Here is an 18,044-nt window from a genome sequence, read left to right as displayed (position 1 = left end):
CGCGTCATTTTTATCTAAACCGTTGCTTGTGAATAGTTTAAATTAAAAATATTTGTGTACGTATCTAAATCCCTTTTCTTTGTGCTAAAATTCCCCTGTTATTTGTCGATAGATTATTTAGTAAACAATGCTTTGCAATTTGTCGGAAAGACTTAACTTTTCGGCTAAGGGGACCGTTGAGGAAAATTTACCAAAATGGTGCAGAAAATATTGATTGATCAAAATTGAACAGCTTGCTTTTAACTTCGTCGTTCTTTCATTTAATTGTGCTGTTTCACCTTTAAAATTATTTTTTCTTGGAAGAAAGGTAGTAAGTACCTAATATTTTGACGACAGTCCAATAGGTAATGGCATTTGGGAATGTTTGCCGCATTTTATAGAGAGGTAGAGAGATCTGACAGGTTTATTTCCAATCACCCTTCCCAGAAAACGGATCTCTACATCACATAGAAGAATACTTAGAACTAAACTAATTACGGCAAATGAAATAATACAATTACATTTATTATCCAACAAAGATATGTACGTTATTTTTGAATGGGTAAACACTTTTTTGTTTCACTTATTCAAATATTGATGTTGATAAGATAATTATTTTCTAAGAAAGAGACATTTTAGTAAAATCACATGTGTGTATTTCGTGCAATGACCAAAATCATCAAGTAAATACTTCCAGGACATTCGGTGTGACAGGTGATTCTTGAAAAATGAATCCTTTTTCATTCAAGTACAAAATTAAGTCCAGAATAGAAAATATCAAGTAATACTGCTTGTTGAAAAGTTTTAAAAAGTGGTAACTACTGAATAATATTTGCCTATTAAAACAATTATATACGCTACATATATGACTTCTCTCTCAATTATTTGAGTAATAGTTGAATAAATAAATATAAAAGTGATTATTTTAGTGTATCTTTTAGCCACAAGAAGAAATTGCCCTAGCAAAATATTTTCTAAAGGAGACTATTATTGGTTAAAAATGTTTTTACTAACTTTTTATTTATTGTTGCAATCGCATCCCCTTATTATGGTAGTTGTAATACAATGTTTATCCTATCAATAGATTTTATCACGATTGTTAAGTTGTTATCTTAGAATGACGAGTTTTATGACAATACTAGCAAATAAGTATCTCTCTTTTTTACATAAAAAGTAACTTATTTTGCCATAACTAGAATTAGTTTATTTCAATTATTATTTATTTTGTCCTTAAAATATGTCATATTTAAAAAGGTAAAACTAAGAAACAAGATATTTATAATTGGACATTATCATCATCCCTAGCTTTTTACTTTTAAGTTTTTAAATATAAAACAAATATTATAAGAAGCCAAAGTAGATAACTTATTAATACAATGAACTATTTCATATAGTGTAGGTACTCGTACAGGGTGGCCAAATGAAAACGAAACAGAGCCATTTTCTGAATTGCGTCAAGATTGTAGAAAAACGCTCAGACCCGTCGATTTTAGATTAAAGGGAGACATTCTTTACTGGTATTTTTGACTCCGTCACTTTCACCCCCAAGCAAGGAGTAATATTTCTTTTGAAAATTCTTACAATTCTCTTTACAACAGACTTTATATTTTATAATTCCGCCCAATACTTATTAAGAATTTTTACGCCAATGGTATAAATTTAATTTTTTGCGTTACATTGGTTTTTGGCGATTTCTTATCACTTTCGTAAAAAAAACACAATTGTAAAAAACAGAAATGAATGCTATACACACACAATGAACGTAAAATTAGTGGATTCCAAATTATTTTCTAGTATTATTAGGAAGCGTTGGTTGGTAGTTTATTTAATTGTGTTTTTGAAAATTAAACACTATGGTTTATTCCATTGCGGAAAGGGTAGATATCATTTCGCTTTACTTTATGAACAGTAAATGTGCGAATAGAACAGCTCAGCTATTTAATGAACAACATCAAGATCGACATGTCAGGAGGAAGTATGTTCTAGAGTTAGTAAAAAAAATTTCAAGAGACAGGGAACGTACCCAATAAAAAACGAGAAATTGAAAAACTTAGGCTTTGTGGTGCTCTTTTTAAATAAAATAATTCCATCGTTGTAGCACTTCCGTTTATACCGGAAGTCGCCATCTACTTGTTGCTTATTTTAAATGGAACACCCTGTATATTTAATTAAAATCTGCTGTAGAATTTTATTTTCTATCTATCCATATTACACTTCCCTATACCTATATCTTTCAATTTTTCTGTGATTGACGGCTTTTGTGATAAATAATAAAATGATCCAATTCCTTGCGAGGATGACTGTGAAATTGCTAGCAAACTTAAAAACAAAACAACCAATATTTCATCAAATTCTACAACAGTTTTTGATTAAATATACGGGGTGTTTCAATTAGAAAGAAAGGTTTGGCGGTTCAAAGTTAAGCAAATTCGACAATAACTTTTTACCGCCCTGTGTAAAATTCAGCAGTTTTTAAAATAACTGTAACAAAGGATAGACATCTCCCTACCTCTCTTTCAAATATCAATACTTCAGTTTGTACCACATACTTCTTATGTGGTTTGTACGATATGTAAAAAATAGACATTTATGAATTAGGCTATCCAAAAGCAACTTTTTTGATAGAATTGAAACATCTCAAAGACCATTAAACATAGATATAGGGGAGCTTGATAAAAGTCGATTATGCAAAAATATACAGGGTGTTCAACTCAAAATAAGTAAGTAGATGGCGACTTCCGGTATAACCGGAAGTGCTACAACAATGGCATTATTTTATTTACCCCCGAAAACCCCAAAGCACAAATTTTCAAAATTCGAATCGAAGGAAAATTTTCTTGTCGGCTGGTTGATATCCCCCAGTGTTTCCCATGGGTTTAAAGTTTCTTATATTCAAAATGTTTTTGGGAAAATAAAAACTTATTTTGTGTGTATTTTCTTAAAATTTTTATAAACTTTTTGTTAATTTTAGCATATTTTTCAACTAGTGTAATAGGCACCTAAATTCAATAGAAAATCTTAGTACTTACCCATTTTTTTTTAAACAAATAAATTAGGTATTAACGAAAATTATTTTTAAAATGGTTTCAAAATATGTAACGAAACTTATTATATTTCTTTCATCTTCAATTTGTTCGCTGTATAAATTACCCACTACTACAACTATATTAAAGTAACTGATAATTAGGGAGGTACAAGAAAAACTTACATTTATTATGCTTTCAGTTATATTTATTAATGAAAATACATTTACATTAAACATAATTTAAGGATTACAAGTTTCGTCTGCGACGCAGATCTTTAAGCATTCACTATAGGAGTGTCCGGATTCACAGGTTTGGACTACTAATTCGTACCAATACATAACCTCTAAACATTCGTAATACTGGTTGCACGCGGGAGCAGGATACTTGTCAGCACCTGTACAACTTGATGGAGGAGTTGCTGAAATCAGAATAAACATGTATAATTGATGTTAAGACATTCCGCTGTACGCTATATCTATTGCTACAGCACTAAACATCTTCAAAGTTATATTAATGAAAAATACTTTACCTTGTGTCGTTGTAGTTGTAGTAGGCTTTGTTGTAGTCGTGGTAGGCGTTGTAGTGGGCGTAGTAGTAGTGGGAATTGTAATAGTAGTGGTGGGAGTTGTAGTAGTAGGGTCGGGAGTTGTAGTAGTAGTGGTGAGAGTTGTAGAAGTAGGGTTGGGAATTGCAGTAGTAGTGGTGGGACTTGTAGTAGTAGTGGTGGGAGCTGTAGTAGTAGCGGTGGGAGTAGTAGTAGTACTGGTGGGAGTTGTAGTAGTAGTGATGGGAGTTGTAGTAGTTGTGGTTGAAGTACTTGAAGTAGTAGATGGTTTTGTTGTCGTCTCGGATTCAATTTTGCCAGTTTCTGCATTACATCTGTAGTTAGCGACGCATAACAATTCCGTAGTGTCAAAAGCTTGCCCAGAGGGGCACGTGTATAAGTTCAAAAAGTACCACCATAGGAATTGTACACATTCGTAATACTGGTTACAGTTCTGAGAGGGGTATTTACTTGCAGAAGTACATTCTGCTGGAGCTGTCACTACAGATAAGGATATGATTAATAAATATTATGAAATTTGATGTATAATTATAAAAGCACGCCTTAGAAATAAAATTTGAATTTAATTTAATAGTTTAGTAAAAGTAGAAGACAAGTATTTACCTGGAGCTTCAGTAGTTGTAATTATTTCAGGTTCGGTTGTATTACAGCCACAAGGTTCGCTTGTTGTTGTATCTATAGTTTCCACAGCACAAGTATCATCAGGAACGCAATCTTGCTGCGTATTGTTATATGCATGACCTGAGGAACACGTTTCCAGAGATATCTCAAAAGAGCCGTCTTCCTTTTCTGTACATTCGTAGTACTGGTTGCACTCCTGACAAGGCAGTCGTCCTGGTCCAGTACACGTAGGAGGAGTAACTTCTAACATAGAGAATTTTAAAATTGAATGTTATGAAGGGATTATGAAATTTAGGACTGCATTCGATAGTTACCTGAATGTATGGTTGTCGATTCTGTCACTACTGGAATACAGGAATCATCTGGGAAACACTCCTGCTGAGTATTGCTATATGCCTGTCCTGTAGGACAAGTTTCCAGAGATATCTCGAAAGATCCATCTTCTTTTGGCGTGCATTCGTAGTACTGATTGCACTCCTGACAAGGCAGTCTCCCTGGTTCCAGACATGTAGGTGGAGTTACTACTATAAAAATAATAACATATTTGCATAATTTTCGACGTTTTAATTTCTACAATACATAAACTATAGTTTCAATTTAAAGTGTCGAATGTCGCACCTGTCGCCTGTGTTGTCGAAGCTACTGAAGAAGTCGTGCCGGATGAATTGTTTTCACGTCCACATATCTCATCAACAACACATACGAGTTGTGTTCTGTTAAAGGCCTGCCCAGACGAACATGTTTGTATCACCAGTTCGTATCCTGTATCAGTGTCGATGCATTCGTAGTACTGACTGCAGTTTTCAGACGGATATTTTCCTGTACCAGTACAAGTTGGTGGTGTACAACCGCAATCTTCCTCTTCATTCGAAGGCGAGCTTTGAGTTGATGGCGTTTCTGTAGAACTGTTTGTTTCAGTGCAAGCTTCTTCAGATGTGCATTTCAGTTCTGTGCGGCTGAAGGATTCTCCGGAAGGACAGCTTTGCAGGACTAGCTCATAGTACTGGTTGCAGTTGTTGGCGGCGTGCTTACATATTCCTTGGGTTTCGCACGAATCTACTGCAAAAATAATTCAAGTTCCTTTTAACAACTTTTGTAACTTCTATTTTCTTCTATAATTTTTTATATAACTATTTAGTTTGAAACCAAATTTTTTAGAACACTGTTCAAAAGTAATGTTGCAAAAATCTAAGAAAAGCAAGAATTGCTTAATTTTGTATATGACAGTATTTTTGTCAATCTTGATTTTTTTTAATGCATCTTAAATATAGGGTGTCCAGAAATTATGAACATTTTGATTGTGATTGATGTTATACAAATTATGCTGTAGTTTTATTATTATTATAATTTTTCATACTTTTTGTCGGTAATGCATTTTTTTATATTTGGTATACCTTTAGTTGGTAGAGGTCTTTTAATATCTCATGAGCCGCGAAATGCGCGAAAGGCGTGGCATATCCCCATAATTCTTCTAATAAGCACATTGTGAAAAAATTGATTCAGAACTAGACCATGTGCATCTTTACAAGTAGACATGTACTAAGGCGCTCGGGCATCAATAAAGTTAACTGACGAACGTTGGTTACATATATTTTTATTGTTTAAATTAAAATAATAAAGAATAGGGCATTTTATTATGATATTTGTAATCGGATCAAAGGCTTGTTTACGCTAGAGCTCCAGAGAGAATGTAAATAATAGGTGTAATGTTTTTAGGACGTAGAATAATTTAGGCGACTGTCGGAATTATGTTTCTGCGCATATGAAGGTCATAGCTCATAAGATTTTAAAACATCTCTAACAAATTGCACTAACAAATAAAAAATTATTAGAATTCTAAATCCCTAAATGACTACAAAAAAATTATTTGAGGTTTTTCTGAAAATTAAATAATTTTATATTAAAAAAAAACTCTTGTTACATGTTGAACATTTTCATTTTCTGTTAGGATTTTTTTTCAAATTTAATATTTAGGAGTGGCCATAAAAACAGTTACAACTTATCTGTTTCAGTGTAAAAATGAGATAAGATTTGAATATAACAGAAAATGTGTCGAATAATCTTGATTTTTTGGAAATTACGAAAATATATACGCTTTTTCTTGGTGAAGTAATACCTGTATTTTGATATCCAAACTGAAACTTAATTTTTTTTGAAAAACTACAAATAAAGAAATGCAATAAATTTTCTTGTAAATAGAACCATTTTTCGTAGGTGTAGTTTGTTGTCATTAATAAGTGTACCAAATTTGAAAAAATATTACTGAACTGAAAAAAATATTTATTTAAACAATACTGAGGTTAATTCCGCTAATATTGGTAAAAAAAATGTTTTATGATTAAAATTACTTCCTAAATGTTTTGCTCATACAGGCACTCTATATAGGGTGTCCCAAAAAAAAACCGAACTCCTCCATAATTCTTCATGATGAAATCCTATCAAAAAGAAAAGGATTTCAAAAAACCAATTTTGCGGTGACCTTGTCTTTGACCTTGACTCCAATTTTTTTAGGTTAAATCAAGGTCAACTTAAAAATTTCAAATGGGAACTTTTATTTTTTATTTTACAAATCTATAGATTCGATAGATCGAAATTTTACGTCCGAAAATGGAATAATTTTTTTTTTCTTGGATATCCTTTGAAGATCATTTCGAGGTCGAATTTGCTTTTCTTAACTTGACGGGATTTTAACTATAGAAAAATGTTGCAAGGAATATCAGTAGTACTTTTAATGACAAATTTATTGGTGACCTTTTATTTGCCTTGACCTTATGGTCTTGGGTCAAATCAAAGTCAAACTGAAAATTTTCAAACCTGTATTTTTAATGTCAACATCAATAAATACCAAATTTAACGTCCAAGTCTAACAAAAGTTCGTTTAAAGACCATAATAATAATGATGATAAAGAGAAATAACAAAAAGTTAAAAAAAAAGTAATACAATAATAAAAACTAGGGGTTTCTATTTGAAATTTCGAGACATTTCGGGACACCCTGTATACATATAAGTCCATCATACATTATTGATACAAGAAATATTCTCTAACTACTTGAACAATTTTTGTGCTATACTCCAAAATTGTTTTTCTCTCTTTCTGTCTTTCACCTCATGAGAATTAATTCAGAAAAATGTAATAAAATATATTACCTAAAGATTTTGAAGTAGTATTCTTGGTTTGTCCTTCTATTAAAGCTTCATGGCAACTAGAATCAAAAATTTTATTGAAAAACTCTTTTCTTGCTTTAGTATTTGCAATCATTTTTTTATTCAAAAACTTCTGTGCTGCCTAACATCAAAAAAATTCACCAAATTTTGTGTTAAAATCTAGTACGTTTTCATTCATATCGGTTCTAAACACTTTCATCTCGCTAAATACATTTTCCTTCTTTTTTTTTGGTATATTGTTGATATAACTTATGTCCTCGCTTATGCCATTGACCAATATTAACTCTATTTTATAATGGAACCCTAATTTTTTTAAAATAAAATCAACAACCCATCATGGAAAAACTCCAATTTGAAACCAGCTGCTTCGCCATTTTCAACGCTTTAAATTTTTCCAGATATTCGCAAGATTGTTTCGTTTACTGGCGAAAAATTTGGTTTAATAATGCTTTATGTATACAAAGCATTAAATCTAAACGTATTTATGTAAAGCATTAGAAACTGGGGTTTATAAATTATCATGTATTGTACCTACGTAGATATCTCCATGTCACATCATAAATATAATTTCTAAAGTAGGTACGTTTTTACATGTATTGTGTAAAGAGATCAATTTTACTGAGATAAAAAAATATTACCGAGAACTGTTTTTAAATAGTAAAATAATGTATACTAATATAAAATAGAAGTAAATGTTTGTTTAAACATTTTTGCATAATATCACCATGCTGCTAAGGAGGAATGCTCTGGCTTTTATAAATAGTTATTTTGTAATCATCTACGTTTCCTGAAATATGGAAATTGTCGAGAGTATGTCCGATCTTTAAGAGTGGTAATAACACCGAAGTTAAGAATTATCGACCGGTTTCAATTCTTTGCAATTTCTCAAAAATATTCGAGATAGCGATTTATAATCGCATCTATCCTGCTACAAAAACTCTAATATCATGGGATCAGCATGGCTTCATGCGCGGACGATCTACAGTGTCTAACTTATGTCAACTTACACAATTCATATCCAATGAACTTGATATACGAGGGCAAGTAGATGTGATTTACACTGACATTGCAAAGGCGTTTGATCGTGTCGATCATAAAATTCTTTTACAAAAATTGAGTGCTTTCGGTTTCAGTTATAATTTATGCAACCTTTTCGAGTCATATCTTATGAATAGAAAGCAATACGTTACGTATTTTGGACACAATTCTAGTATTTTCACAGCCACTTCTGGAGTTCCTCAAGGGTCTAATTTAGGACCCCTACTTTTTTTATATTTTATTAACGATTTAACATCTCAAATATGCTGTGAAAAACTTTTATTTGCTGATGACTTAAAGTCAAAAGATATCTTTATTTGTGCTAGAGCAAGGTCGCAGTGTCTCATGATGTCCCCAATACATATTATGTGCCAAAATTTCAATAAAACATCAGATTTGTGTGATCTTAATTTTAGCAGCCTCAATCAGATAGTTGAAACTGTTGGTATAAGATATGGTGAATTTATTTAGGTTTAATTCTATATAAGAATATTATATGTTCTTTTTTTGGGTATTGTATGCACATACAATATTACTAGCCTTCTGCGTACTTCATTCGATGTGTCTTATATATATGCATGTTAAGCATTTAACTTTTCTGTAAACAATTTGTCCTATAAATGGATGTTATCTGTTGGGCAATAAAGATTATTATTATTATTATTATTNTTGTTTTTTGGAAGCGCTCTCTAATTGACAGCAAAGCTCGCCAGGTTAGTATTTGACGTATAACCGACCAGTTCGTACACTCGATGCACCTGGGCGACTACAGCTACTACCAGAACACAGTGCGTATGCAGCGGTATTTCAGATTTTACATTGAATTTCATTTTAAATTTGAAAAGATTTATCTTACGCCTCCTAAAAATGATGACACGATTTTCCTTTGATAAAAGGCCGACAATTTTTTGCTCTACTTTGCATCGTATACGATCCTACTATAGTAAAACTGTGTTCACTTTAGGTTTTTGTCTTTGAATTTGTTTGATTAAAATATTATAGTATTTGTAAGTAAATGTAACCGAGATATTGTTTTTACATGTCTAACTTTGTTTATTATACAGGATGCTAAATAAGTGCTTCGACAAACTTTGAAGGACGATTTTTAAGTGATTTTAAATCAAAAAGGGTCTACAAATCAATAGTTTTGAAGATATATTGGGTGTTGAAATTAAAGAACTACACGTTTTCTAAAATATCTTTGAACTTTGAAGGCGTTTGATGCAGAATGATGAAACTTGAGGATAATAAATTTATCTAATTAAAGGTAACAATCCACTGAATTCAGATATAAATAAATAAGTATTTCAGTGGCGGAGATACCGGGAGTCACTCTCACTGAAAACTCTGTAAATTCAAGGCCACTGGTAATAGTTTAAATAACTAAATGGATTTCACAGGGTCTAACGACACTTATAGTGTACGATAATTCAATAAACAAAGAAATCTAAATAAAAAATTTAGATAAATTTGGAACGAATACACTGAAGATTAATTTTTCAAGGCAAAACGTTTGAATCTGGTTAGGGCTGAGGCAGTACAATATTGGGGGGTTATGAAGGCTTGGAAAAAATGTAATAAAATTTCCAGGGTCGTATTTAAAAAAATTAAGTTGATGATGGTCCTGGAGAGACGAAACGTTACATATAAAAATTGATTATGCCATTCGATAGAGGGCAAAAAGTGGCCATGAGAAAGTGTTCATCTTTTTTCAATATCTCCTCAAACAAGGCTGAAATGAAACAAAAACGGATTTCCAAAATATTGTTTTTTTTTCAAATATTTCGAAAACTAATCATGTTGATTTTTTAGAGGCATATTGTTGGACCCCTGATTACGCAACTTTGCCCCCATTTAAACAACTTCGTAGCTCTTACCGTTTCCGAGATCCCTGTAATGAGAAGCGAATTTGTAACAGCCTGTATTCATAATAACATTTAAATTATTAAGCATTTTAACATTGTTGACTAAGAAAAGGAAAAAAATGTTAGTAATAACACATATGCAAAATACAATTATTATTTTTAGTTCATTTATCCTATATTTTGAATTTGTTATTGTTTTAGTCTTTTTCATTGTATACTTACGGATTGTTTGCTCCTTGAACGCATTCTTTACCGGAAGCACAAGTGAAATTACCTACTTGTAATTCTTCTTGTCCATCGTTGATCAAAAAACAGAACGAAAATGTAGAGTCAGATAAACAGACAACTGTATTTTCGCAAGGTGTTCCATCTAGAATTGTTTCCGACATGGCAGTCGCTGACAGCACAGCCAAAGTTACCTGAAAATATTCCAAAATGGATTGCTACAGAGTTAGATTAATATTTTATTGTTTGCTGCTACATTATTTTTAATGTCTTATGTAGCTAGTAGCAGTATTGGTATTAACTTCCATTTGTTCATATAAAACAGAAAATAATTTTCTTTTTTAAAATGCAATTTTTTCAAAAATCCGTTGATTTATACCTTTGGTCTTTAATTTTTAGACCTAAAGCTAAAACTATTCAAAGAACAATCCTCTGGAAGTGATCACAATGACTCAAAAAATGAAGCAAAGGTCTTGAAATAGGGACAAAGTTATATACTCATATGGTCGTGAATTACTTATTTATTTTATTACATAACATATTACATAACATTACATAAAATTAAAATTAACACGTTGGTTTATGTTTAAAATGTTTTAGAATTATTAAAATGAATTATTCAATGGACTTACCCAAAATGAAAATTTCATATTTATAATTAAAATGGTATTCACAATTATCAAACTAGGCACAGCACATATTTTGGTTAAAACAATGTTTTTATTTTTGCGGCATTTTATAGTTATATCTTTTTCTATCTATTTACATCACTTATTCTTTGCAAAAGAATTTACATATATTTGTTATCAGATTATTTTGGTTATTTAAAGCTATTCTATGAAATGTAGTATGTAAGTCTACAGGGATGAATTAAATTAAATGGAGCCCTTTTAAGTATTTCGTGAGTTTCTATATGCATTTAAAAAATGCTTATGTTTAATGGAGCATCCTGTAGATAAATTTTTAGATATTAAAGTGTTTCTTTGCAATTTTAATTGGTAACAAAAAAGAAATTATTTTTAATACTTAATTTTTTTGACGATATTAGTTTTTAACTTTCAAGGCCAATAGAAATAATTGATATATGCGAGACATATCCACAAGGTAAGAGTACTGGGACTCTGATGCTCTGTGGTTTTTGATTTCGACAAAACTGGCAACACTGCATTCAAGGCCAAGCAGAACGTGCGCTCATTTGTCTCAGTCAGTTGAGAACTGTTGTAGTAGCGTGTTGAGAAAATGAGTGCCGCTGTTTCGAATATTGTCTGCTGCGAGGAACCTAATCCGGTTTCTTCTTGCAAAGGGAAAGGCGCCATTCCAGATTTCTAATGAAATGAAAACTGTGTATGAGGATGAATCGTACCAATGTGTACAAGTACCTAGTGTCGTGAATATAAAGCTAGCAGAACGAATGTTCATCATGAACAAAGGAATGGGCGTCCCTCAACTGTGATTGATGAGATGGTGAACAAGAAATGCTTCCACAAATTTCCAGATCTCTTCTGCGTAAATGTCAACGAAGGGGGTATGCTTGTTGATACGTTCCCACACAGCCAACGCCACAGAGCAAATCTTGGATTGATTCGGTTGAAACATCATCAACCACCCCGCTCACAGCCCTGACTTGGCACCTTCTGATTTTTTGACGCAGGTTTTAGAAAGCTCATCCCTCAACTCAGAAAGTGCTGGATGAAGGCGACATCGTTGAAAATAGTGTTTGATAGAACTTTCTGAATGGATATATAATTATATATATATAAAATTTATAAATTTTTCATAAAATACTGAATTTTCAATTTTAAAAAAATTGAGCACTTACTTTGTGCCTCTTACATATAATGTATCCTAAACAGGTGGGAATGTTGGTATCTCAACATCATCATCAGTCTCAAATAAGGACCTGTTATTTTATCTCGTTCCGATTATAATGTTTGTTATTTAAAAAAATTCCTGGAAAAATATGAATTTCAAATTAAATCAGTTAGCCCTGTATGTTTTGTTCATTTTTCTTTGTTTTGGTGGGTCCATATCTAAGTAGTGGAAAATACCATCAGCTTTTCTCGGTATGAAGACGAAAACAGTTTTATATAACTATCTAAAATGGCGTGTTATAGATAATTATGTAGATGATTAAATGCTTATATGCCAGAGGAAACTTCCAGTTATCACACCATTGCACTGGTTAAAATTAATACAAATAACACGAGACTTTTTTGAAAATATCTTTCTATAGGAAAATAAAAAAGGACTGAATTCTTCGAATAAATTAAACACTTATGGCTTTTGGGAAAATGAGCGACAATTGGACAAAGCTATACCAAAAATTAAACAAAAACCTTATTCTTGTTCACCGTGTAGCATTGGTTAAAAGCTATTTAAAACAATTCCAATGTAGATAATTACCGAAGTTTTTGCAAAAAACAACGTATGTGAATGCTTGAATTATTTGATAAATACATAAAAAAGACTCGCTGTTCATGTTACAGGGCTATACCTTCATGTTAAACAACTTTTCTGTGAATTCAGTGATTGTGTCGTCAGTGCATTTATGATATCAGATGTTACGCAAAATGTTGTTTGTGATTAAAATTAAATATTTTAAATATGTATGACAATGCAAATAAATATTTTATTAAAAATAGATGCAGAATTAACTCAGTGAACTTTTTTGCAAAGCCGTGTAAACATCTCCAAGCAAGGTATCAACCGTACGAATGCACATATTCAAATTTCACTCATGTTTCCAATACTCGCGAAGATGTCGCTCGTAGAATATGATGAATTGGTGAATAAATAAATACATTTTCATGTAAATAATTGTGTTTTAATACATTTAAAGGTATCAAGAACAGTAATCCAAAAAGAGCGAATTTCCGAGAGGCTTTTGCGTGACCCTGGGACAATTTGTTTATAACGCTGTCACAGCTTAATACAGCTGGAAGAGTCCGTGTTGGCGCCTTTGATGTGGCGGTCGAGAACCAAGCGAGACGGAATCGTGCTAACTCTTTCAGATTAAGCGGAATAGTCGGGGCTGGATTAAAAGAATTTTTATTATTGAAATAAAATATTTAGTTTCTACCTGACAGTACCCTAGTAGGTAATTTTAATAATATGAAATTATTGAAATTTGAATTAGAATATTACGTGGTATGATATTAAAAATAGAAAATGGGTATTTTAAATAGGTAATAGGTTTTGTACTTGGAGTTAATACGGATTATTAAAAGAAAACTTGAAGAGTAATTAAAATTCCTTGTTGTAAGCTCCTGTTTACTGACGTAATCCTTAGAGAAGAAAATGGTTAAAACCGCGTTTTTTTCGAACAAAACATCGTTAATATCTCGAAAACAGTAGATTTTAGAGGAAAGTTGCATATGAACATATTTGTTCAGGATACCCCAAAAAGCCTATAAAAATGTATTTCGAGCGAAAAAATCGAAAATTACGAATTTGTTTAAAAAAAATTGTTTAAACAATTTTTGACCATTAGTAACGTCTGGCAACATGCGGATATGATTCAAGGGTAATTTTTTTAGTAAGATTATGAAAACAAATTCGAATGAGATTCATGTTCCTAGCGGGAGCAACGATACAGCCTGGACTAATACTTATACATATTATAAAACATAACTACAATATAATATACAAAAAAATATAATAACATAATATATAGTATTAAAAATATAATCATTNTGGAAAGCCGTGTGAACAGCTCCAAGCAAGGTAACAACCGTACGAATGCACATATTCAAATTTCACTCATGTTTCCAATACTCGCGAAGATGTCGCTCGTAGAATATGATGAATTGGTGAATAAATAAATACATTTTCATGTAAATAATTGTGTTTTAATGCATTTAAAGGTATCAAGAACAGTTAACTTAATGAATTTATCCATGATGTTCTTCACAAAACACAACTATTCCAAAACAATAATAAATATAGTTAATTTATTTGTTGACATATTACATCAACACGTTTTTACAGAGTGAGTCGCGAGATTTTTGATTGGACGTTTCAGATTCGGTACGAAATTCTCGCGCGTTCATGCGCATGCGCGGGCCTGGCCCGTGCTCCTCCAACCATAACCTACTATATTTTCTATGTCCTCCAGCTTCCAGCATGCAGGCCGTTCATTAACCTTAACTTTTCTGCTGCTAGCACAAAAACTTTCTGAAAATAAAAGTTTAACCCTTTCTTTAATTGTCTCTAAAAGCTCGGTTCGATACGTCTAATAGGTAGTTAATTAACAATTAACTTTATAAAAAAAACTATCTTGGGAACAAAGAGGCGTAGGTGACTTTCTCCTTTTTTTAATTAGGTGCCGTAAAATAAGCTCTATTTAATAATCCAAAAAGAGCGAATTTCCGAGAGGCTTTTTGCGTGACCCTGGGACAATTTGTTTATAACGCTGTATTGCACGTTGTACTTTGTTAGTTGTGTCTTAGCCTATTGTTGTAGCCTAGAACACACTTAAAGTATATTAGTCCAAGAGAATTAAGCTCAAAACCTTCGAGATATGGCTGTTGCTTGACGTAGATTAGATATTAGTAAAAATCGGTCGGAAATAATATATACAATGAAAATATAAGGTTGCGCCAAGGAAAAAATTTGTGCACTTTGTAGAAAAAATTAAGAACTGCAAAAATACTCAAAAATGACGTATATTTTCTAACATTTTCCAACATAACTTCTTAAATATGCAGTTTACAGAAAAAACTATTACTGATGAAACTGTGCTATAAGATAGAATTGTTTTGATACCTGCGCATTTCATATTTTTGTTGCTAGATATCCAAAATCGCGTAAGAATGTGATGAAAATCGAGGTAATTTGGAAGCGGCAAACTGACAGGCAAGAAATTGTCCAATTCTACTATAAATGTAGATGTATATAAGTACTTTAAACGATTATAAAACGAAATTTCAAAACCCGATCCAGATCGGTCCGATAGTATTGGTATGAGACAATTTGTTACTAAATTTCAGCGCGAAATGTCGTTATTTTTTTGCGTGAGTGCTGGGGTTAAAGTTAGACATTTTAATTGGCGCTTATTTTTTTACACATACTTGGACCCCTTAACAATCATATAGAATCGTTAGAATATCAATTTTCTTTTTTTTGAATAATTTTTGGAGCGAATTTAAAAGTAAGAAAAATTTTGACTTTATAAACAAATACTTTCGTGAAGCGGTTTTGCGAGTTGGAAAATATACTAAAGTACTAAAAAACAGTTCTCGGAAAGACGCTTAACTTGAAAAAAAGAACGTTCAAATCGGTCCTATAAGTTCCGAGATATAGAGTGTCAAAGTCGACAAGCGCTTGCTGCAAAACTGTGTATAATGTAACAACAATAAAAATTGAATTTGGTAGGTTTTTTTAAGAACTTTCCCTATGTGTTTTTATAAATATGATCGCACGTGTGCTTTTTTTATGAAAATTCAATGAATATCGCCAAGCCGACCATTTGTGCCGCAAAACCAAGGGGAGGCGATGAATTATAGGAATTGAAATCGCGCGTTCAATATCTCGGCTTCTATGACTCCGATTTTGATGATTTTTTTTAATCGATAAAGCAAAATGAGAGGAATTCAATTATCAAGATTTCATTAAAATATTATAAAGCCCTTCTGTCTATTACGACTACTTAAAATTTCTCACATTTCATTTTTATACTGTATATTCATGTAAATAATAATATCGATGGTAGGATATAGGTACATAATCCACTGTTAATAGGTATTAGTTTTAATAATTACGTGGTAATAATGTTTAAATAAAATCTTGAAATTTTTATTTAATATATAATATAATTATTGTTTATGTTTATTATTTAATTTATGTTTATAAAACGTGTTTATTATATTTTCATAATCATCGTATTATTAAAGTTTTTCACTTTTTTACATCATTGGTATTTTCACTTATAATATCAGCATTTGAATAAGTATTGTTGTCCATTATTTTCAAATCAGTGCTTAACTAATTGTAAGTAGGTACCACTGTTAAATTAACAGCAAATAATGACTTATGGTTGGTTAATTTGATTTTTTAAATTTGCTAGCAATTTCATAGCCATCCTCGCAAGAAATTGGATCATTTTATTTATCACAAAAACCGTCAAAACAGAAAAATTAAAAGATAGGTATATGGAGATGTAATATAGATAGATATAGAGTAAATTTTTACAACAGATTTTGATTAAATATACGGGGTGTATAATTTAGAAAAACCAAGTTTTGGCGGTTCGGTCAATCAAATGCGACAATAAATATGAAATTGAAATAGGTCGAAGACCATTAGACCATTAGAGATGAATATAGGGAAGCTTTATAAAATTCCCCTAAAATTACGCGTAGAATCCAAATATGCAAAAATATATAGGATGTTCCATTTATAATAAGCAAATAGGTGGCGACTACCGGTATAACCGGAAGTACTACAACAATGGCATTATTTTATTTAAACTCTTTTTAAATAAAACTTCCAAAACCACCAGGTCCCAAATTTTCAAAATTCAAATCGAAGTAGTCTCCGAAATATTCTATTGAGCGGTCACCGTATGACAGCTTGTAGAAGAAAATTTTGAGAGCGAAAACAGCAACTATGCTGTAAAAAAACGGAATACTTTAATAATGCAATGATATACGTTTTATAAATATCAAATAAATACATTACATATTAAATAAAAATGTCAAGCTTTTAAACATTATTACGAATTATTAAAACTAATAACTATTAACAATGGACTATGTATTATCTACTATCGATATTATTATTTACATGAATATACAGCAACAATGAAATGTGTGAAATTTTAAGTAGTCGTAATAGGCTGATAGGGCTTTATAATATTTTAATGAAATCTTGATAATTGAATTCCTCTCATTATGATATATTGATTTTAAAAAAATCATCAAAATCGGAGCCGTAGAAGCCGAGATATTGAACGCCGAAGAGGGTACGCTCTTTTTGAATGCGAAATTTCAATTTCTATCATCCATCCCCTCCCCCCGGTTTTGCGGCTCAAATGGTCGGCTTGGCGATATTCATTGAATTTTCATAAAAAAGGCACACCTGTGATAATATTTATAAAAGCACATGCGAAAAGTTCTTAAAAAACCTACCAAATTTATATTTTGTTGTTGTTACATTATGCATAGTTTTGCAGCTAACGCTTGTTGACTTTGACACTCGATATCTCGAAATTTATACGACCGATTTGAACGTTCTTTTTTTCAAGTTAAGCGTCTTTCCGAGAACTGTTTTTTAGTACTTTGTTATATGTTCCAACCAGCAAAACCGCTTCACGAAAGTAATTGTTTATAAAGTCAAAATTTTTCTAACTTTTAAATTCGCTCCAAAAATTATTCAAAAAAACAAAATTGATATTCTAACGATTCTATATGATTGTTAAAGGGTCCAAGTAAGTGTAAAAATATCAGCGCAGATTAAAATGCCTAACTTTAACTCCAGCACTAACGTAAAAAAATAACATTTCGCGCTGAAATTTAGTAGTAGAATTGTCTCATATCAATACTATCAGACCGATTTGGATC

The 18,044-nt window shown here is 31.5% G+C and overlaps 1 protein-coding gene across 2 annotated transcripts; it reads right to left on the bottom strand.

Annotated features, from left to right (window-relative positions):
• Positions 1-3,192: 3,192 nt before the first annotated feature.
• On the bottom strand, positions 3,193-11,185 carry LOC108908528 (integumentary mucin C.1-like). Of its 2 annotated transcripts, none has more exons than XM_018712585.1 (8): positions 11,118-11,185; positions 10,483-10,679; positions 7,340-7,395; positions 4,810-5,250; positions 4,506-4,715; positions 4,174-4,434; positions 3,535-4,050; positions 3,193-3,423 (listed from the first exon to the last, which is right to left on the bottom strand). In XM_018712585.1, exons 1-8 carry the CDS (start codon positions 11,133-11,135, stop codon positions 3,245-3,247), a joined length of 1,878 nt encoding a protein of 625 aa, XP_018568101.1. In that variant the 5' UTR covers positions 11,136-11,185; the 3' UTR covers positions 3,193-3,244. The 2 variants fall into 2 exon arrangements, with proteins under 2 accessions (XP_018568101.1, XP_018568102.1); XM_018712586.1 differs by having other exon boundaries at positions 4,174-4,431.
• Between the last annotated feature and the right edge of the window lie 6,859 nt (positions 11,186-18,044).

This window comes from Anoplophora glabripennis, unplaced genomic scaffold (genome assembly GCF_000390285.2).
Source record: "Anoplophora glabripennis isolate ALB-LARVAE unplaced genomic scaffold, Agla_2.0 scaffold279, whole genome shotgun sequence".
Lineage (NCBI taxonomy): Eukaryota > Metazoa > Arthropoda > Insecta > Coleoptera > Cerambycidae > Anoplophora > Anoplophora glabripennis.
Note: the sequence above shows the minus strand (reverse complement) of the source record. Positions and strands in the feature narration are given on the sequence as shown.